Source organism: Apteryx mantelli, chromosome 3 (genome assembly GCF_036417845.1).
Source record: "Apteryx mantelli isolate bAptMan1 chromosome 3, bAptMan1.hap1, whole genome shotgun sequence".
NCBI classification, from domain to species: Eukaryota; Metazoa; Chordata; class Aves; order Apterygiformes; family Apterygidae; genus Apteryx; species Apteryx mantelli.
The window spans coordinates 69,172,946-69,195,656 of NC_089980.1; the positions used below are offsets into that span (position 1 = coordinate 69,172,946).

At 40.2% G+C, this 22,711-nt stretch overlaps 2 protein-coding genes across 5 annotated transcripts in view; one reads left to right on the forward strand and one right to left on the reverse strand.

Moving 5' to 3' along the window:
• The window catches only part of TIAM2 (TIAM Rac1 associated GEF 2), a 94,092-nt gene extending 86,968 nt beyond the window's left edge, over nt 1-7,124 (forward strand). The window contains exons 21-26 of the mRNA XM_067293594.1: nt 561-669; nt 2,430-2,488; nt 3,337-3,442; nt 4,318-4,405; nt 4,961-5,115; nt 6,001-7,124. Of these exons, the coding sequence (XP_067149695.1) occupies nt 561-669; nt 2,430-2,488; nt 3,337-3,442; nt 4,318-4,405; nt 4,961-5,115; nt 6,001-6,644 (1,161 nt within the window). The 3' untranslated portion in view covers nt 6,645-7,124. The remainder of the gene's footprint in view (nt 1-560; nt 670-2,429; nt 2,489-3,336; nt 3,443-4,317; nt 4,406-4,960; nt 5,116-6,000) is intronic.
• Nucleotides 7,125-7,196: 72 nt separating this feature from the next.
• TFB1M (transcription factor B1, mitochondrial) overlaps nt 7,197-22,711 on the reverse strand; it is a 40,718-nt gene continuing 25,203 nt past the window's right edge. For all 4 annotated transcript variants that reach the window (XM_067293592.1, XM_013959039.2, XM_067293593.1 and 1 more), the window contains exons 7-8: nt 13,324-13,451; nt 7,197-8,188 (exon numbers count right to left, since the gene is read on the reverse strand). In XM_067293592.1, coding sequence (XP_067149693.1) covers nt 7,936-8,188; nt 13,324-13,451 — 381 coding nt within the window. In that variant the 3' untranslated portion in view covers nt 7,197-7,935. The remainder of the gene's footprint in view (nt 8,189-13,323; nt 13,452-22,711) is intronic.

Genomic DNA, 22,711 nt, shown 5'->3' on the forward strand with positions numbered 1-22,711 from the left:
TCCCCACTTTTCTTGGCCACCTGGTTTCCTGTCATTTATGGGAAACAAATTTGACAACCTGAGAGATTCTTTACAGTTTTACATTGTGTTCCACAGAATAAAAGAAGAGCCATGAGTAAAAGACCTGTAAAAAACCTCCACTAATTCTGCCATTGGCATTGTCATTAATGCTAATTACTCTACAGAAAATAAAGATACTTAAAGCTAATAAGTCAGCCAGTTCATGACTGGCTTTATGTCAGTGACAGAACATCAGGTCAACTTAATACTCTTCTAAGTTACTAATAATAGAACTTCTATCCAGCTTGCATAACTTGTGTGCTATTACTTTTTATACTTGTTATCTTTTTTAGAAAAGGGGATTACTTTCCTACTTGATACACTTTCCTACCTGACTGCAAATCTCCCTCTCCCTCTCCCTCTCTGGTGTCTCTCTGTCCATACACTAAATATAGAAAATGTACATCCTTAAGGATGTCAACCTGTACTTGTAAACATTTTACATCTAACAGCTGTAGATAACAACACTGATGTATCTACTGTTCATAATGTTCATACAGGTGACAGAGCTTTCAATGGGAGAACTTCTGATGCATTCTACAGTTTCCTGGCTGAATCCTTTCCCATCTCTGGGCAAAGCAAGAAAAGACCTTGAACTTACAGTATTCGGTGAGTGTCTTCCTTAATGACCCTCTCTCCTTCCAAATCTAAAGATAACCAAGTTACATTTTCTCACTACTGAAAGCCCCCATCTCCTTTCACTGTAGCCATGTGGTATCTAGGATAGACCTGCATCTGACAACAGGCACAGAACTGTTATGTTCCCTAATATGAGAAGAATTGAAAAGTTTCCATTTGTTCATTTGCTGTTGCTGTTTGCTCTGTTAGCCAACCTCGGCTGCTCTTCTGCCTGTATGCAAACTATGGAAATTAGTGATGCTTCAAGAGACAATAATCTCTTTAGAACAATCTGCTAAACCAAGCTTTCAAAGGAGGCTGGTAGGAAAACAGTGATGTATTCTACTCCTGAGAATCCAAGCTAACCTCTGATTTACAGCCATTGCAGCAAAATGTGTTGTCTGGCAATCCCCATCCAGATTATTTTAACTTGAAAAATGAATGTGGAAATGAGAGCATACAGCTGAGAGTTTTATTTAATAATGTCTATACTATTAATCATTCAATAATTATATTACATAAATAATTAAAAGGTTCCAGCAAAACATTTTAGGCACTTGACTCTTTCTTTAAAGAACATTTCTTTAAAATTACGTTGGAAAACACTTACAGAACAGCTCCAGGTTCACATGAGACAAGTCTCTTCCCCAGGGTTGTCATACATTCCTCCTCCAGAAAAGCATGATAGATTAAGGGAGAGAATGCTTCAGGCAACAAACAGGAACTATCTCCACAGGTTCACTCAGATGAGCTTCTCAGTGGTCCACTAACACCAGGCACCTGAGCCCAGGGAGTTCTCAGCAGGACATGTGTGAAAGAAAGGACTCCGGCCTGTTGCTTAGCCTAGACTGCTCGTCTGCCACTTGGGTTTCAGTTAGGACTCTATGTTGGCAGTGTAGGAGATGCACCTAATATATGGGATGTAGGAAAGCTATACTGAACTCTGGGGTAAAAGTGCTCACTATGGCCGCATCCTGGCTGCATGTAGGGATGAGACCCAATTGCATACTACTTGCCTTCTCTTCTCCCCCACTGGAAGGAAACCTGGATGCATGAGTAGGGATAGAGCTATACTGCCCTCCAGCCCAAATCAAGGACTGGGGAGCAGAGTCATCCCATAGGTCAGAGGCAGCTTCACTGTCTCTGTGTTTCTGTTCCCTCCTCACAGATTACAGAGAATGTGTCCCTGCCTCAATGGAGGCTGAGAGATTAGATAACATTAGTGAGTCACTCCAGTCGGATGTTGTGGAAGCCAGAGAATTCCTGCAGATAGAAAAGTAGGAATTGAGACAAATGTTTCCAATTATCCAAATGCTGAACGGCAGGAAGAAAAGACTTACCACCTTTTGTGGCAGTCTTCTTTTGCTATAGGCCCTTTGTTTCACGTGAAGACATCCATCAGTTTGTTTTTTTCTACAGAGAAAATCTTCTGCATCTAAACTACATCTGTTGTATCTGTTTATGGGAAGACTTATGGGAGACAGGTTGCTGCTAGTTTTAGAATAAACATGCAGAATGGCTCCACTGTAAATGTTCAGAACAAAATCTGAGGAGAAAATGTTGCCACTGCATGAAGAAATGTAGGATGAAAAACTCGGCTGTCATCTTAATACAGGGCAGATGCTTTTCAATCACTTTGCTTATCATTCTTTAAATTCTTGTGATTATAATAATCAGGTTCTCCAAGATAGCATTTTCATTGAATATTACACCTGTAATTGATAGTTTCTTTTTCTTTCTTTCTTTTTTAGTTTTTAAGAGGGCTGTAATACTTGTATATAAGGAGAACTGCAAACTGAAAAAGAAAATGGTAAGTCTAGTATAAGTTGAAGTGGTGGATGTTTTTGCACAGGCTCCTGCTGCCTTGTTATCAAAGACGGACCATGCCAGTGTTGAAGGGGGAGTGACTGGTAAAATGCCACCTTCCCACACTAGGCTGGGATTTTAGCTTTCATAGCTGAAACAAACCAAGTACTCAGTATCTATGTAGCAAGAATTTTTTTTTCTTATTTAGTAAGCATCATCATCTTCTCTGTGTGAGCCACATGTTAGTTTTCAGGTGAAATATGAAACATTGCCATGTAGGAATTCCTCTGGATGGCATTTATGATGGCCTACCTTAATCTGGTGTGCAGGTTAAAGACCTCTGGTTATAGACCCTTGAACACTCTGGAAGGAAAGGTGTATTATAAACATAACCTCATCTGTTCCCATTTACAAAGCTGGAATATTGAGGTCAAGCAGCAGTTGTATATCCTAAGTACCAGAGGTGCAGTACTGCAACATGCTTATCATAACAGATGAGGGGGCTCTAAAAGTAGTGGCAGCAACTACATGATTACTGTATTCTGCTAATCAACAGTCTGTGGGTTTCTTCACAGGAAGCTTGTTCCTTAGTAGTACTTATATGTAGAAGTATTATTGTTATCCATTAGAAACAGGTACTTTTGAAAGTTGAAGCAATTACAAATTTCAAAGGCTGAGTCTATCACCATTTCAGCTACATCAGCTACATTTACAAGACAGTATTAGCCTTCTGTAGGAGAAAGTCTAATGAACTGAAATTTCTCTTTAGATGTGGGTCTTTCTAAAAGCAAAACAAAAATACACTTTTTTGCCTTTTCTTCTTAGAAATATCCTCTTGTTTTTCCTTTGCAGCCCACTAATGTTCGTGCTGCACATAATTATGGTGACTTGGATCCATTTAAATTTCGTTGGCTGATTCCTTTATCTGCTCTTCAGGTTCGACTGGGGAATACAGCAGGTAATTCCCTTGCACTGGATACTGTAGGAATGAAGAGTTTTCTGGGATTCTGTAATACTGCTTCTTCCATATGTCTTTTTGGAGCCTCTGGAAATAGGCAGATGTAGAGAAAATAGTATCCAGTGTTGCCTCTGCTCTCAGGGGGTCCTGGCTTGATACATTAACATACTTTTTCCATTTGTTATGTTGGCTTCATCCCTCTTCTTCCATGAGCTCAGGAAGATGCAAGATGATGTGGAGACTGACTTGCAGTGATGTTATTGCTGTGATTTGACACTGTCACAAAGGACTGATAAATGACAGAATGGAAATCCCCAATGAAAAGATACCGTGAGCAGGAAGGTGTTTCACCATGGATGATGCCCTGTTGATACCCTTGTGTTCTGTGTGAGCACAAAACCACTGACCATTGTGTTTTTCCATGTGGAAAACTTGACTGCGTCATTTGTTGTAGCAGGGGACTGTATTTTTGTTCTCTCTTTAAGCTGATCTTTATTGTACAGTGGGCTCGCAGTTGAGCACAAGGGAAACAGAGCTAGAAGCAAGCAAAGACAATCCTATCTGGTTCTATTTCTTGTATAAGTGTCACAAGGTATTTAATGGCAAATGCTTTGTGCAGCTGGGAGAACAGCCATGTAAGGCTGGAAGGCTGTGAGAAGCATAAGAATGGGGTAAAGTAACTCTCCAAGAGAGAAGGTTGTTTTCAAAGGCAGAACTGGCAAGGTTGCTTAGAAAGTGAGAGTTCAGGGGACCTTCCTTTAGGTTCTGCCTCATGTGAGATCTTATGTAATCACTCTGTACCTGTATTAACATTGTCTTTGTGAGAGGAGGAATTTTGAAGTATATACAAAAATAATGTTTCGTTCCATGCGCAGGAACAGAAAACAGCTGTATCTGGGAACTGATTCACACCAAGTCAGAACTAGAAGGCAGGCCAGAAACTATTTTTCAGTTGTGCAGCAGGTAAGCTTTACATGGAGGTTATATTTGTCAAATTACATTAATGGAGTTAGAAAGAATATACGCTTTTTCCCCAAGTGACCTTTGTGTCAGCACTTGTAACACAGCTTTCTTTCACTCTCTGATTGCAGGCACTGAGCCACTATGTAACTGCATAAAGTATGACAATTTGAAATTGGAGTGAATTTGGCTCAGTAAGCCTGAGTTAGAAATCTGCAGATATATGATCATAAATTCCAGTGTATTATGTGCAGAGTAACCAATTTTACCATATTCTTGGTGGGTTAGCAGAAATGTCCTCCTGATAACGACCACTTATAGCGTGGTCCCTAAGCATAGGAGATTATCTTTTGGGCTGTTTTTCTGAAAGAAAATAATTATGATCTCAAAACACAAAGTGTGAGAAATGTCTAACAACACATAAAGAAGTTAGCTGCAAAACTGCTACAAAAGAAATGGACTGGACCAAACATTGCAGCAAGGAAGAAGACATTTTTATCCCAATAGTGTCTTTCTTCAGAGGAGAAAATTGAGTTATGTGTTTTTTTAAACTTGCAGCGACTGCGAGAACAAGACTAACATTGTGAAGGTGATCCGTTCTATTTTGCGGGAGAATTTCAGACGTCACATAAAATGTGAGTTGCCACTGGAGAAAAGCTGTAAAGATCGCCTTGTTCCACTCAAGAACCGTGTGCCTGCAACAGCCAAACTGGGTAAGACTCTTTGTTTGTCAAAGTGCAAAATTCAGCCTGGAATCCAGGATGGTAGGAAGTTCACAATTATTAACATGACCATAGTGTGTCATGTGCCTCAAATCTTGTTTCTTTTTTAGGCTGGGGAGGTGGTAGTCACACAGCCCTACTCTCATGGCAAGGGCTAGAAGGACAAAGCAAGCTTGCCATCTCCCACACTGTGTTCTCACCCTTGACATGTTATTAATTAGCTTTATTAAGTGAAAACTTAATAAGTCCCAAATCAATTTTACTGAGTAGAAATGGACTCCCCTTGGCATGTAGTTTAGATTTCTTTCCTCTGCGTTCTCTTTAATGACTTAGCTGTAGTAACATTAAAAGCTTAAAGAACTGGCAAAAGGCAGGGGTCCTGCTTCTTTCAGTGCACTACATCTGCACCCCAGCAGATATCCTAATTAAGCACAGGTTTCAGACTATTTAGCTAACTAAGTGTTGGCTACTAGTCTTTCAAGCGCTCCATCTGTTTGGTTGTCTTTAACATTCCCGTAGCATGACAGGAATCAGAACAGTTCCACTCAAGCCTCCAAATTTGTCCTCTAGACCTGGAGGTACCAGAACTAGTCTTGCTTTCCTACAGAGGTGTGTAAATCATTACTACAGTTTCTGCAGGATTTTGTACATACTGCACATGAAGGCAAGCATAAAACCCTGGGGTAGGTGGAATAAGAAATCTGACATGTGATTGATTACACTGATTTTACCAGAATGGTGACATACCTGACCTTGAATGATTATCAGATGAGACTATATACACTGTAATTACAACTGGGCTATTGAGATAGGCAGACTAATCATACTATCATCTTTTGGCGGAACAAATAAAACTGCTTTTTTTTCTTTGCACAGCTTCCACGAGGTCTTTGAAGGTACTGAAGAACTCCTGCAGTAGTGAGTGGAACAGTGACACAGGGAAAGGTAACTTCCAGGATTCTGACGAATGCAGCTTGAGTAGCAGCACTCAGAGCAGCAGCTGCCACACCACTGAGAGCATACAGGAGCCCAAAAATTCATCTCCTGATAAACATTTACAGAGTTGTGCACCAGAGTTTTCCAATGTTCTTGTCAAGGAATCTGATATTCTCAGTGATGATGACGACGACAACGACTATCAGAGCCTAAAGAAAGGCAGCCCTACTAAAGATATTGAAATACAGTTCCAACGACTGAAGATTTCAGAAGAACCAAGTACTGACTCTGAACGAGATCAGGCCACTGAAAATGAGGAAGGGGATGGTTTCAAGACAGATGAGCATCCAAAGCTGGTGCGTGGCCATTTCTGCCCAGTTAAGCGAAAAGTAAACAGCACAAAGCGTGACAGAGGAACTTTACTGGCAATGCAAGAACGTCACCAATCCCTTGACAGTCATTCTGATGCTGCAAACTTGGATCTGAACTCTATTTTAGAGAGAGAATTTAGTGTCCAGAGCTTAGCATCTGTAGTTAATGAGGACTGTTTTTATGAAACTGTGGAGAGGCACGGAAAATCCTAGCTTTCTGAGCACTATATTTAAATGGTTCATTTTAAGTCCGCATAAAATTCAACAAACTTATTTTGCTTTAAAACTAGTAAATTCATGGAAGCTGCAGGAAAACTACTATCTATTTGATTTTGTGCACTAATACATTTTTCCACAAAAACAGCTGTAAAGGATTCTTAAGTTATTTTAATTTATTGTGGATCAAAAATAGATTAAGTTGGCCAAGGTCTGTAAATTAGTTCACCCCTTTCAGGCAGTTATTGAGATTTTGTAGTATTCTTGAGGAGGGTAGGGGAAGGATGGCTTTGTTAGTATTTTAAGTAAGTTATGTGGAAAAGATACTAGTGAGGTGACAGAGGAGATTACAGTGGAAAGTAGCTTTACAAAATGATATTTTTCAATACCTTGGGCATTTTATTTCTTTGGTTTTCATTTTTGCTTTATTTAAAGCAGAATTAAGTTATTTTAATGTGTTTTAGTGCACAATAGTGCCAAAATTTCATTTTTGTAAGTTTCAAGATGCTGTTTATACTTTATATATATATGTAAATATAAAAACAAAGCTTGGACTGTAATCTTTTATTTGACTGTATTTTTTATTTTCTCTACCAGTCTGTACAGTAAAAGACAAATAAGTATTGTACTTAGCAATGTTTTCTACTTTTTATCATGCTGCTTTTCTCTAGTTGAAGATTTAAACCCTTTGTTTTTTGCTTTGGCATAAATGAGAAGAGTATTAGCAGACCTTAAGGTAATCTGTGCACTTTATCCTCCTTTAAGCTGGTCACTTGAGTATATTTATACAAGGGTTTTGGCTTTTGTTTTTTAAATTACTCTGCACAATAGGATGTTCTGGGATGAAAAGAACACAAAAACCCCAAAATCATCTTACATGCTGAAGTACAAAAAGTGTTTTTTCTTCTGATTCAATAATGCATTTTTCATACAAAAATGATTATTTCAGAAGTTTCCCAACTTAATTACATGTCTCACAAAACATACCTTGCTTTTGGTATGTGTTCTGTCTATTCCCTGAAGTAAACAGAACTTATAGACATCTTGTAACTGGAGTGTCCTTTCATTTTTCTCTACAGCTGAACAGAATGAATAAATAAAATGGGAAAGCCCTCTCTCTCCAGCACTTTCTCAAAAGTATTTCTTTTATACATGCACACATATAGGAATATATTTAAATCTTCTTTTACTGAAACAACACCTCTAGATCAAGATCTTAAAAAAATAAAATAAAAAGAAGAAAAAAGAAAAAGAAAAATCCAAAATCTGTCTGCTGAAATCACAGCTTTTACAGATGATTCTCCTCTTCAATCTCTTCTGAGTGACTGGTATTTTTAGGTAATTTCTTCTTCTGCCTTAGTTCTTCTCTGTAATTGTATGCAAAAAGGCTTGGGTCTTCATCACACATTTTCCTATATGCATTGCACAGATTTCTGAAGTGTGACATGGAGAGCTGAACAGGACGCAAAGTTGGATCAACATCTGCTGCCATCATCAGCTGTTCTGTTTTCTTCAAACGTTCACTTTCAGGAAACAAGATCCTAAAAGGGAAAAAAAGGCAATCAAATTTAGTTTCCCTTAAGAGACAAAAAGCAGTCTTGGGATTTTATTTAATATAGGTTTAGTATTAAGTATGTCATTACCATAGCTCTGGTAATCCTAATAAGTCTCACTGCCTAACTAAATGGATACAAGGGCCCTTTTCCTATAAATGCAATTTATAACACAGAAAGTATATACATACATCCCACATTAAACACATTAACACATTAAAAATGAATGTTTATGCTAACATTAAGAGCAGCTTACAGAGTTCTTAGAATTAGCCTATATTTAAAGAGCAATAAGAGTTAACTTTGTGCAAACTAAATCAGATCCAAACTGTATGACTCTCAAGACAAGTGCTCCATTCCAATGGGAAAGACATGGATATCACTTGTCATTAATACTGCAATCCCAATGCCAGAAAAAGTCAAGAAAGAAGAGGAAGGAATATTTAACAATCATTCACTTTTTATGTTTACAACTTGGGAAGGGTGCCAGGAGTTAATTTTATTTACTTCTTGGTCACTGATCATAAAAAGTCACATCAGTTCCTGTACTTGGTTTGCTACGAGAAGCATTAGCACCCCTCTCTTACAAGTTCCCCAAACCTTAATGAGTAGTATTATTTCAAGTGATTTTTTTTCAATGATGTCATCTCACAAAAATACATTATACAAACTACTGAAAGCACTAGGTGACTAGCTTTTATTAGCAGTAGTCCTCAGTCCATACTAGGTCAGGAAGATAGAAAGAAATCTGTGCATGTTTGGTGTGTATGCCTCATTTAATTTTCAGATTATCTGCCTCTGTCATACATAAGTAAGACCTAAAAATGCTGTGCATCTATTACAATGCCTCTTCCTCAGCCCTTTTTTTACAGGTTGGCTGGACAAGCTAGTCTAAAAGCTTTAGGTAAGTGAAAGTTGGCTCTTGGTGGGCAGACAGAACACAAACTTAAGAAAGAGTTTAAAATGACAGCAGAGGGAAGGAATTTCTCAGACTATCCTAGTTTGAAGTATGTTCTACTCAAGGACATTGTCAAAAAAAAAAATCACCATTATTTAAGCACACTGGTCAGCAAGGTTGAAACATATCAGTCCTGATTTTGATATCCCTCACATTATTCTCACCTCTGAATTAGTAGTTAAAGATTTACTTTGAGCCAAAAACACTTAATCAATCACCCTTTAAACATAGAATATGCACCATCTTGAGCACTGGTGTGTATGGGAATACTGCTGTGAACAGTAACTCAAACAAGATTTTTTTTTTCCCATGGACTTAATTGTTTACTCTTATATGCCATGTTTCTTGCAGATCATAGAAGTTAGTTACATACATATTACCTTGTTTTTATACAGTGTGAGAGATATAACTAACTCAATAGACCCTATTATAAACTAGAATTTGCCTTTTTTTTTTTTTTCTTTTTTTTTCAGGTCAGCTAAAGAATAAGAGGATTGTGTTTCTTAGTTGCATGCTAGGCACTGGGCTAAAGCATGATAAGCTGCTATGGGATATATGACGTCCAAAAGTTCAGATTCCCCCTCCTTCCCTCAAAAGAATGTAGAGCAATACTAGCCCTTTGAACTTACACAACAGATTAATTTTTTAAACTTTGGCAAAAATATTCTACACAAAGTATACATGTGCCTTCTGCTGACATTGTCTTTCACAAACAAAACTGAAAATCAAATACCACCTCATCTGGAGTTTGGGTCTCTCATTTTCTAAATGCATACTCAAAACAGGCCAATCAGCACTCATTTTAGATCAAATGTTTGACAGGCATCAATGCCATTTACCACCACAAAAAAAATTCCAAACTCTCCCTCCTGAGAACTAGAGGTAAAATTCTATGCTTGCCTTTATACTAGTAGCATACATGGCAAGGTGGCACCCATCTTAATTTTAGACTGCTTCAGGACCAAAACCATGCCCAGCAATATTCAGATAACAAGAGGCATGCTGCTGCCGTTTGGGCTTCCTAACAACAGCTCTGTTTTTTGTTGCACATTTCTACAATCCCAAATGCAGGGCTTTGCCCCTTATCAAATCAGGCACGTGTGTCTGTGCTAGAGTTTAATAGGATCCCTGGAGAACACTCTGCAGTGGTCTCCCTTCAGTTAGACAGGGCTTCTTATCCAGCATAAAATTTAAAGAGACAATAAGTACATCATAAAAGGGAAGCATGGAGATAGGAATTTTACCTTTTGACATTATCCCTAAATAAGTAAAATTTCCCACAGATCAAGTAAGTTCTCCTCCTTCACACTGCAAACTTCAGTTTAGAATTTTAGACTTTCACTTAATTCAAACAACATATGCTGTTGTTCAACTTATACTTCAATAGCATTTGTGTACTTGCTTATATCTTTGTTTTTGTTTTTTTAATTTCTGAGAAAGACAAACTATCACCAATTTATCCCAATAAGTTTAACAGCTTTGACTTCATTAACAAAAATACAGAATCACAGAATCGCTGAGGTTGGAAGGGACCTCTGGAGATCATCTAGTCCAACGCCCCTGATCAAGCAGGGTCACCTAGAGCACATTGCACAGGATTGCATCCAGGCGCGTTTTGAATATCTCCAGAGAAGGAGACTCCACCACCTCTCTGGGCAACCTGTTCCAGTGCTCTGTCACCCTCACAGTGAAAAAGTTTTTCCTCATATTCAGATGGAAGTGTCTGTGTTTCAGTTTGTGCCCGTTGCCTCGCATCCTGTCACTTGGCACCACTGAAAAGAGTCTGGTCCCATCCTCTTGACATCTTCCCTTAAGATATTCATGTACATTGATAAGATCCCCCCTCAATCTTCTCTTCTCCAGGCTAAACAGGCCCAGCTCTCTCAGCCCTTCCTCATAAGAGAGATGCTCCAGTCCCCTAATCATCTTCATAGCCCTACGCTGGACTTGCTCCAGTAGTGCCACATCCCTCTTGTACTGGGGAGCCCAGAACTGGACACAATGCTCCAGATGCGGCCTCATCAAGGCTGAGTAGAGGGGGAGAATCACCTCCCTCGACCTGCTGGCAACACTCTTCCTGATGCACCCCAGGATCCCATTGGCCTTCTTGGCCACAAGGGCACATTGCTGCCTCGTGCTTAACTTGGTGTCCACCAGCACTCCCAGGTCCTTCTCCGCAGAGCTGCTTTCCAGCAGGTCAACCCCCAACCTGTACTGGTGCAGGGCGTTATTCCTCCCCAGGTGCAGGACCCTGCACTTGCCTTTGTTGAACTTCATGAGGTTCCTCTCTGCCCACCTCTCCAGCCTGTCCAGCTCTCTCTGAATGGCAGCACAGCCCTCTGGTGTATCGGCCACTCCTCCCAGTTTTGTATCATCAGCAAACTTGCTGAGGGTGCACTCTGTCCCTTCATCCAGGTCATTGATGAAGAAATTGAACAAGACTGGACCCAGGACTGACCCCTGGGGGACACTGCTACCCACAGGCCTCCAACTAGACTCTGTGCCACTGATCACAACTCTCTGAGCTCTGCCGTTCAGCCAGTTCTCAATCCACCTCACTGTCCACTCATCTAGCCCACACTTCCTGAGCTTGTCTATGAGGATGTTATGGGAGACAGTGTCAAAAGCCTTGCTGAAGTCAAGGTAGACAACATCCACTGCTCTCCCCTCATCTACCCAGCCAGTCATTCCATCATAGAAGGCTATCAGGTTGGTTAGGCATGATTTCCCCTTGGTGAAGCCATGCTGACTACTCCTGACCACCTTCTTTTCCTCCACATGCTTGGAGATGGCCTCCAGGATGAGCTGCTCCATCACCTTTCCAGGGATGCAGGTGAGGCTGACTGGCCTGTAGTTCCCTGGCTCCTCCTTCTTGCCCTTTTTGAAGACTGGGGTGACATTGGCTTTCTTCCAGTCCTCAGGCACCTCTCCTGTCCTCCATGACCTTTCAAAGATGATGGAGAGTGGCTTAGCAATAATGTCCACCAGCTCCCTCAGCACTCGTGGGTGAATCCCATCAGGGCCCATGGATTTGTGGGTGTCAAGTTTGCTTAAATGATCTCTAACCCACTCCTCCTCCACCAAGGGAAAGTCTTCCTTCCTCCAGACTTTCTCTCTTGCCTCCAGGGTCTGGGGTTCCCGAGGGCTGGCCTGAGCAGTAAAGACTGCAGCAAAGAAGGCATTCAGTAACTCTGCCTTCTCTGTATCCTTCGTCACCAGGGCACCCACCCCATTCAGCAAAGGCCCCACATTTTCCCGAGTCTTCCTCTTGCTACTGATGTATTTGAAGAAGCCCTTCTTGTTGTCCTTGACATCTCTCGCCAGATTTAATTCCAAACGGGCCTTAGCCTTCCTCGTCGCATCCCTGCATACTCTGACAACGTTCCTATATTCCCCCCAAGTGGCCTGTCCCCCTTTCCACTTTCTGTATACTTCCTTCTTCTGCTTGAGTTTTGCCAGGAGCTCCTTGCTCATCCATGCAGGTCTCCTACCTCCTTTGCTTGACTTCCTACTCACATAGGGATGCACCGCTCTTGAGCCTGGAGGAAGTGATGTTTGAATATTAACCAGCTCTCTTGAATGCCCTTTCCTTCTAGGGCCCTAACCCATGGGATTCCTCCAAGTAGGTCCCTGAAGAGGCCAAAGTTTGCTCTCCTAAATTCCAGGGTTGCAATCCTACTTGGTGCCCTGCTGCCTCCTCGCAGGATCCTGAACTCCACCATCTCATGGTCACTGCAGCCAAGGCAGCCCCCGACCTTCACATCTTCCACCAGTCCTTCTTTGTTTGTTAGTACCAGGTCCAGCAGCACACCTCTCCTTGTTGGCTCCTCCAACACCTGTGTCAAGAAGGTTCCTGCTCTGCAGGAACCTCCAGGACTGTTTGTGCCTAGCTGTGTTGTCTTTCCAGCAGATATCGGGGTGGTTGAAGTCCCCCATGAGAACCAGCATAATTCCAGCAGAAAGCCATACATTTCATACTTTTAACTCCAGAAAACATTTTGAAATGGAAAGATCTGATGAACTATGATGTCTGTCTTTTAAGCAGCTAAAATGTAAACAGAGTGAATAAACTCAAATACATAGCTAAGGGTGTTTCCTGATTGATTTAGTAGCTGATGCATTTACAAAGCATTATCTGAAATAACTTTTCATGAAAGGTCCTTACCCAATTCCACGGCAGCAATATTTTCTTCTAAACTGAAAAACACTTCGAACAATTTTTTCTACTAGCTCAAAGGGCTGTTGTATCTTTGGTTGCACCAATGGAGTGAAATGCACTACGGCCACATCCACCTATAAGGAAAAGCAAAATACCAAGATATTTGATTTATACATATTCCTTTGAGGCATCTTATTCCTAAGTTTACAGGTTAGACATCAGGAATCAGGCAGAACATAAGACGACATTACTGTGACAGATAATACAGCTGTGTGGTGACTAATGTCATACTATTTGAATATAAAGATTTGCCTTAACTTTCAAGGCTAAATTTTTACCTTTCTCAGTTATCTACACATTTCTAATTAGTTCACATGGCATTAACAGTTAGTACTTTTTTCCCCATGACACCTCCTCCATCTGGAACAACCTCCATGTAATCTGTAAAGTAATTAGCCTTTCTTTCTTCAGATCCTTCCACAAGACAATTCTGACACAATATATAAATGAGACAATATTCACTGTCCAGGCTGAAGGGCAGTTGGAGAAAACTGATATTATAATCAGAAGTCAAACCCATTCCCTACATGTTTTCTGTTGCTCTAGGGCTTTTCTAATATGTGAGCCAAGGAATTGCTTTTCAACATATTATTAACATTTTAAAATTCTAGTCTAGTCAAAAGAATGAAAGGTAGAAGTAAGTCCACAATCAATTTAAGTGCCAGATGAACTCTATATTTACACAGGGTATCACAGTTAATTCAAAATCACATTTGAATGCTTCTACACAGACCCCTTTCAAACTTGATTTTATTCTTTTATAGTTCTAAAGTCAGCTTGGTTCACAGACTGTCACTTTCCCTGTGTCTGGAAAAAGAATGAAATAACATCCCACATATATCTGTCTACCTACCTATATATATACACAGATATACACACACATGTGCATATATGCATATATAAAACCCACAAAATATGTCATTAAATGATAGCAACATTTTATTATATATAAATGAACAAACTTACACACACACACTTCTCTATTGCAAAATATAGCCTGGGCTAAAAATCCAGTTCTGAACAATATAGAATAAATATAGAATATGCTAAAATGGAATCTTCCAAACTGGATATTAACAATTAAAAAAAAAAAGAAAAGTTTCTGTGGAGGAGCACACTGAAATTTTGTACAATACTGGTACTGAATTACTACAAAATTTTTTAAGTGCCAGACTGAAAAAATGTTCAGTTTCTTATTAAAAAAAAAAATTAAAAAAAAAATCAGATAATACAGTGGAAAACGATCCATCTTTTCAAAAGGTCTGAAAGGCAATATTGGCAATTACAGAACAAATTCTATTTGACATTAAACTGAAAAAATGTTAGTTTTGATGCAAATAAAAGATAAATTCAGACCAAGAACAGCTTTTGTTCAAACCACAGTCTCAATGTGATAGTTCTTTGAGAAAACCCACAGCAAGACAGTATTTAAAAAAGGTTTTTTTCTAATGTTGTAATCAGAACTGCTTTAAGCTTGTTTAAAAATAAATAAATAAATCACAGTAACCTCCGACGTGGACATATTTTCTGGCACAAAGGTGCCTTCCACCAATAAAGATTGCTTTATTCAGTGGGAATATCACATCTGCCATGTACAATTCAGTACTTCAACACTAGAGATACTGTATTTATTTTGTCCTACAAAAATGGTGAAATTAAAACAACATAAGTTTTGTGTGCAGACAGAATTTACAAAGCTAAAAGACAATACCTGCTAGAGAAAGGAAAAAAAACACTGATTAATGGTGACATAAACATATAGCAAATTTTCAATATTAACAGTGCCAACCTCAAGTATATGGTACAGACAGTATTTTTATCTACTTTTCCACTTTTTCTGAAAGTTGGAGTCAACAGTAAGATTGTAAAATTATTTAAATGAATAAAATATAAGTACTGTAAAAAAAGTCACAAGAGCTTCTTTTAAAAAATGAGGTAACAAAGCAAAACCTGACAGATGGAATCTGCAAAGAAAAATGCAAATAAACACATTCTCCAAAGCAGCTTCTGAATTATTCAAGTGCTAATAGTTTCTACGCTAACAGCAGTAACCTATCAGGAAGACCACAGGACCACAGTGAAAACTTGTGCTCACACTGAATGTCAGAGAAAAAAAAGAAATCAAATACTGTTTTGACAAGAGTTATAAAAACAACTTCCATGGTACAAACAGAAATCTGCCCCAAGCTGAGTCTGCACCTCGCTTCAAAAATGATACAGTACAAAGGGAATGAGAACACAAAAGACTAGAGGCCAGGAAGAGAACATAAACCCATGAGCCCACAAACAGAGCACTGGGCAGTATCTGCGGTGCTGGGCTGTACCTTGATTCTACCATTCATCTCATTCTGGGCAAAGTAGTCTGTCTACATCATCTGAAGTCTCATATGGGGTGCTCTAAGCTGCCAGCAATCAAACTCCTCCAGAATGGAAGCGATACTGCTAGTGCAACACAGTAAAATACCCATACTGGTTAGCCTGACTGAGATAATGGCTGAATGACCACAGCTGCAGCTGCAGAATGCAACTGCACTTCTCTGTGGACCCAATAAATGTACCTGTATATACTTTGCTTTGGAACATACTCACTTGGGATCAGATCCTTGCATAAATGATATTCAGCTTCAAAGCATGCAGCTGCCTGAAAAGCTGTCAAGGATATTAGATGTCCTGCTCAGTACTGTCACATAAAATTGGAAAAAGGTACAAAAGGAGATAAAACATAGATAAAAAGCAGTCCAAACACAGGACACAGGATTTTTCAATGAACCTACTAAGTGTGCTAAGAAATGAGCAGATCGAAACTGGAATACTGATGTTGAAAAACCTTAACTAGAAATACCTTCACTGTAACCAAGGGCAATCAAAAGCCAACATCTACAATATAAGATTCAATTCGTTCCGTGTTCTTTCTTTTTCTTTCTCAACTTTCCTTTTTCTATTTAGCAAATTTGAAATAAACGGCCAAACACAGAAAGTCTATTTTAGAAAAGAGGGGAATAAACTGATACGCCAGAGATGCATAAATAATGCTGAACAACACTCAAATAGTTCATTGCACAGGACTGGAAACTTCCCGAATAAGCACATTATTGTACCTACATCTAATAAGTTTCACAACTTCCCCTGAAGTACCTATCTATGCAAGAGACCTCTGATCTGATCAGGTACTCAGGAGTTCATGCATATCCAGAAAAATTCAGCTGTTGTTCTTTTAGAGTCACAACAGTGTAACAAACACCAGACTGTGGTTCCAAGTTTAGACTGAAGCCAAAACCCATGGGCATTCATGACAGATAAATATAAATGCAAATCACTCATATTCCTAAATAAAAGGGTCCAATGACTAGGGAAATATAGCACCTGGATATGCAAGTGTATATATATACATTTTTTTTTAAACAGGGCAAATGCATACTTCAGATGACCATCCAGCTGCTTGAACAGAAATACTAAGGGCTTATTTACATATTTATATGTTCATTTACAATTTTGCCATGAAATAAAGCAATGCATTTACCCCCAAAAAATAGGGACAAGAAAGCCACTAGAGACCACTTGGGATCTCCTAGTCCCCTCAGTTTTGCAGAACCGCTGTTAAGTGAGATACGAGGACTCTTGTTTTCAGAGGTAGGACCTGCATCTTTAACAAAAATTACTGAAGGAAAAAAAACCCACAATCCAGATGCAGTGTACTATTTAAGAGAAAAACAGCTCAATTTGCAATCTCAAGGCTAGTGGGCAATAATTTCTGTTTCTGAAACAAAACACAGTACTTCTCAGCATTTGCTCCACTGTAGGCACTGTTTTCTTTGGAACCCCAGGAAAGCTGCCTGGTTACTATAGCAACAGATACAGGCAGAGCTTTTTACTTGTAATTGGCCACTCCTTTAGAATTATACATGCTATTTTTCCCTAACCTTCTTAATATGCATAAAATAGAGAGCAGAATTATGAAAGCCCATATGGAATACACAAGGGCACTTAAAGTACACAAGTTATTTGTGGATAATTTATTAGTAACACTTTTTTTCCTTATTTTCCCCAAACACATTAGAAATATTTACAAAATAACACTCAATACTAAATAAACATATTATTTAACCGATATATACTGAACTTTCAATAGTGTAGCAGTTATTCTCCCCTCACTGTTCAAGTATATCTTCAGTACAATGAAGGTTTATGTTCTAAGGTAGCACGGACACATTACAGAGTACAATTTAATTCAGAGTAGTCTGTTGCCTGGCTGATAAAAATCAACACTCTAAATCAGAATGAGCTGAAATGAGACAATTTTTACATTTACTAACTGTTGGCAATAAAGGTCTTACGACAGGCAATACATGTATCTTGCAACAAACCTATATTAAAGGCAAACCTACATACCCTTTTCCAAGCACTCATTTACTCTTATAAGGAACTGAAATCTAAGCAGAATGTAGTAAAACTCCATAAAAACAGATTATTTGTGTTCCAAATAAGGTGCTTCTAAGCCAGAATTTTCACAAACCAAGTGTTCAGTAGCAGGATTTTATCCACCTACAACAGAGATGAACATTAGGTCTAATACAGATATGCATATCTCACAGCTATCTTGTTCTGATGTGAGGGTTTCATTTTGGTTCACTTCTAGAAGAAAACAACAGATTATTGCTGTTAATGCAGTGGCACAAATTCCTGTGTAACAACAGCTTTGTAATAATTTACCTCCATTCACACTAGTGCAAGGCTCAAATCAGCCTCAGGGTTTACAAGATTTCCCTAGAATGTTTTGCTTTTGTAAGTTAGAACTTAAATGGCAATTTCTTTCTTGTTCTTGGGGTTTAATTTCATCTGATGTCCCTCCCTACTTCTTCAGAAAGAACAATGGTAAAGCCAAAGGTCAAAAGGCCATTTTAGACAAAAGCTTATTAATTCTGATGATATATCTTAACACTCATTCCGCAAATACTTTTCAAGTAGACAAGGCACTGGTGAGTTTTACTGAAGTAAACTAAGAATATATAAATATAATAAGAAGTGTACAAGTTCAGATCAAAGGTCCATCAAGACTAAATACTGTCTCCAGCAGTGACAAGCAGCACGCATATGGAGAAAGAATACAGGACAGGTCAAACAAACAGCAGAATTTGTCCAGGACGCCCTCCCAACCTTCTGTGGTTTGTGCACAAGAACCTGTTGAGCCAGAAATGATGCCTTTACATTTACTAAACCTCAGGGGATTTTTCTGCCAGGAATTTGGCCCTGTTGCTTTTTGAATCCCTGCAAGCATTGTGCATTCTGCAATATCCTGTGGCAATGAGCTTTTACAGTTACACACACATCATGCAAAGCAGTCCTTTCATTTTGTAGCTATGTCTTCTGCTATTTTCAATATATGACCTCTTGTTATCGTATTGGAAAAGGTACGATTTTCCTTCCCCACCATGCTCAAAGTTTTCCAGCCCTCTAACTTAACCTTCTGCAGAATGAGCCCCTTTCCAAAAGAGGCTCTAGATTATTTACAGTTTCTCATATAGAAGTTAAGACTTCTGATTGTCTTACTAATCATTTTTTTGAGACAGCGCAAACAGCACTAAGACGTGGTTTTACCAGGTAGCACAGCACTTTCCTACTAATTCTTACGACTTCACTTGCTGAATTGAGCTGTTTTTAATGGAACAGTAGTCCCAAAACCTCATTTCAGATTAGTAAATTCAAAGACTGTTATTGTATATGTGAAGTGAAAGTGGGTTTTCCCCTTCTGTGTCACTTTATTTATTAATGCTTAATTTTAATTTGCTATTTTATCATCCAATCCAATTTGCTATTTTATCATCCTTGCAATTTTTCAAAGATCTCATCTTTACTACTCTGAATAACTTTCATGAGCAAAATGTATCACATCAGTCTTCATCCTTTTCCAGACTATTTATGTTATACAGTACAAGTGTTTGCTTAGATTTGCTGTGCAATTCCACTATTAACCTAAACTTTGTTCACTGTGAAAATTGACTCTACCCCTTTTTTCCTTATCTTTCAACCAACTATTTACCCCTTTGAGGACCTTTCCTCTTACCCTATGAGAGTTTAATTCTTTCGAGAGCCTTTTAAGGACCATCATGAATGTCTCCTGAAAACCTAGGTAAACCACACTCTGGTCCATACCTTCTCTGACTGCTCCAAAGAACTCCAAATAGATTTATGAGACATGACACATTTTTGCAGCATTTATGAACTTGTACACTAATTCTCTTTTTTACAGTAGTGTTTACCAGTTTTCCCACTACTGCAGAAAGTTCTTGACAAGTAGGAACCCCCCCCAAAACATCTAATTATGTTATGTCAAAATGTATACATTACATTAGCTTATATCGCAGTTATTGAATCATCACACAGGAGCCAAACAGAGGTTATAGAAACTTCTCTCAGATGAGTCAGTGGTCAAGCTATTAAATTTCATCTTGTCCAAAAGGAAAACTCCTTTATGTTCTGAGGATATCAAATGTTCTTCACTAGCAAATGAAAATAAAGAAAACAAAATTGTTTCTCAAAACCTTTTGTAACACAAACAAGATCACATGGAAAGCAAAGATTAGGTACAGAACCTATGGTTATATCACTGTTCCAATCAGCAAGGTTTTTCCCCTAACTTCTTGATTTCACACACTGACACCGTGAGGCCACTTCACCAATGCGCTACAGTTACCATGTAAGCCTTACTAGTAGGTTTTATTCCTTCGTTCACTTATACAGACTCATGGAAAGACAACAACATGAAGGAAAACCTACAGATTGCTAAGGCTATCAAGGAGAGATAAGCAAAACCTGTAGCTGAAAAGAAATGAGCTGCTCTTCCAATTACAAATTAAAACATATTGCATAGCTCTTTCCTAGGATATGTAAACTCATAAGAAGATTATCTGCGATTAAAAAAAACACCCTCTGGATCTAGCTCTCAGTTCAGCTGAAATGAATTCTAACCCTACTTTTAAAAGTACGTAAGTCTACACAATGTCTGGATTCTAAAGATTTTCTCGCTCTTCTCACTCTTTGCATTTCTCATCATAGAATCTATCACAGAATCACAGAATGGTGGAGGTTGGAAGGGACCTCTGGAGATCATCTAGTCCAACTCTCCTGCTCAAGCAGGGTCACCTAGAGCACATTGCACAGGATTGCATCCAGGCGCGTTTTGAATATCTCCAGAGAAGGAGACTCCACAGCCTCTCTGGGCAACCTGTTCCAGTGCTCTGTCACCCTCACAGTGAAAAAGTTTTTCCTCATGTTCAGATGGAAGTGTCTGTGTTTCAGTTTGTGCCCGTTGCCTCGCGTCCTGTCACTTGGCACCACTGAAAATAGCCTGGCCCCATCCTCTTGACATCTTCCCTTAAGATATTTGTGTACATTAATAAGATCCCCCCTCAACCTTCTCTTCTCCAGGCTAAACAGGCCAAGCTCTCTCAGCCCTTCCTCATAAGAGAGATGCTCCAGTCCCCTAATCATCTTCACAGCCCTACGCTGGACTTGCTCCAGTAGTGCCACATCCCTCTTGTACTGGGGAGCCCAGAACTGGACGCAGTACTCCAGATGTGGCCTCCCCAGGGCTGAGTAGAGGGGGAGAATCACCTCCCTCGACCTGCTGGCAACACTCTTCCTGATGCACCCCAGGATCCCATTGGCCTTCTTGGCCACAAGGGCACATTGCTGCCTCGTGCTTAACTTGGTGTCCACCAGCACTCCCAGGTCCTTCTCCGCAGAGCTGCTTTCCAGCAGGTCAACCCCCAACCTGTACTGGTGCAGGGCGTTATTCCTCCCCAGGTGCAGGACCCTGCACTTGCCTTTGTTGAACTTCATGAGGTTCCTCTCTGCCCACCTCTCCAGCCTGTCCAGCTCTCTCTGAATGGCAGCACAGCCCTCTGGTGTATCGGCCACTCCTCCCAGTTTTGTATCATCAGCAAACTTGCTGAGGGTGCACTCTGTCCCTTCATCCAGGTCATTGATGAAGAAGTTGAACAAGACTGGACCCAGGACTGACCCCTGGGGGACACTGCTACCCACAGGCCTCCAACTAGACTCTGTGCCACTGATCACAACTCTCTGAGCTCTGCCATTCAGCCAGTTCTCAATCCACCTCACTGTCCACTCATCTAGCCCACACTTCCTGAGCTTGTCTATGAGGATGTTATGGGAGACAGTGTCAAAAGCCTTGCTGAAGTCAAGGTAGACAACATCCACTGCTCTCCCCTCATCTACCCAGCCAGTCATTCTATCATAGAAGGCTATCAGGTTGGTTAGGCATGATTTCCCCTTGGTGAAGCCATGCTCTCTACTCCTGATCACCGTCTTTTCCTCCACATGCTTGGAGATGGCCTCCAGGATGAGCTGCTCCATCACCTTTCCAGGGATGCAGGTGAGGCTGACTGGCCTGTAGTTCCCTGGGTCCTCCTTCTTGCCCTTTTTGAAGACTGGGGTGACATTGGCTTTCTTCCAGTCCTCAGGCACCTCTCCTGTCCTCCATGACCTTTCAAAGATGATGGAGAGTGGCTTAGCAATAATGTCCACCAGCTCCCTCAGCACTCGTGGGTGAATCCCATCAGGGCCCATGGATTTGTGGGTGTCAAGTTTGCTTAAATGATCTCTAACCCACTCCTCCTCCACCAAGGGAAAGTCTTCCTTCCTCCAGACTTTCTCTCTTGCCTCCAGGGTCTGGGGTTCCTGAGGGCTGGCCTGAGCAGTAAAGACTGCAGCAAAGAAGGCATTCAGTAACTCTGCCTTCTCTGTATCCTTCGTCACCAGGGCACCCACCCCATTCAGCAAAGGCCCCACATTTTCCCAAGTCTTCCTCTTGCTACTGATGTATTTGAAGAAGCCCTTCTTGCTGTCCTTGACATCTCTTGCCAGATTTAATTCCAAACGGGCCTTAGCCTTCCTCGTCGCATCCCTGCATACTCTGACAACGTTCCTATATTCCTCCCAAGTGGCCTGTCCCCCTTTCCACATTCTGTATACTTCCTTCTTCTGCTTGAGTTTTGCCAGGAGCTCCTTGCTCATCCATGCAGGTCTCCTACCTCCTTTGCTTGACTTCCTACTCACATAGGGATGCACCGCTCTTGAGCCTGAAGGAAGTGATGTTTGAATATTAACCAGCTCTCTTGAATACCCTTTCCTTCTAGGGCCCTAACCCATGGGATTCCTCCAAGTAGGTCCCTGAAGAGGCCAAAGTTTGCTCTCCTAAATTCCAGGGTTGCGATCCTACTTAGTGCCCTGCCTCCTCCTTGCAGGATCCTGAACTCCACCATCTCATGGTCACTGCAGCCAAGGCTGCCCCCAACCTTCACATCTTCCACCA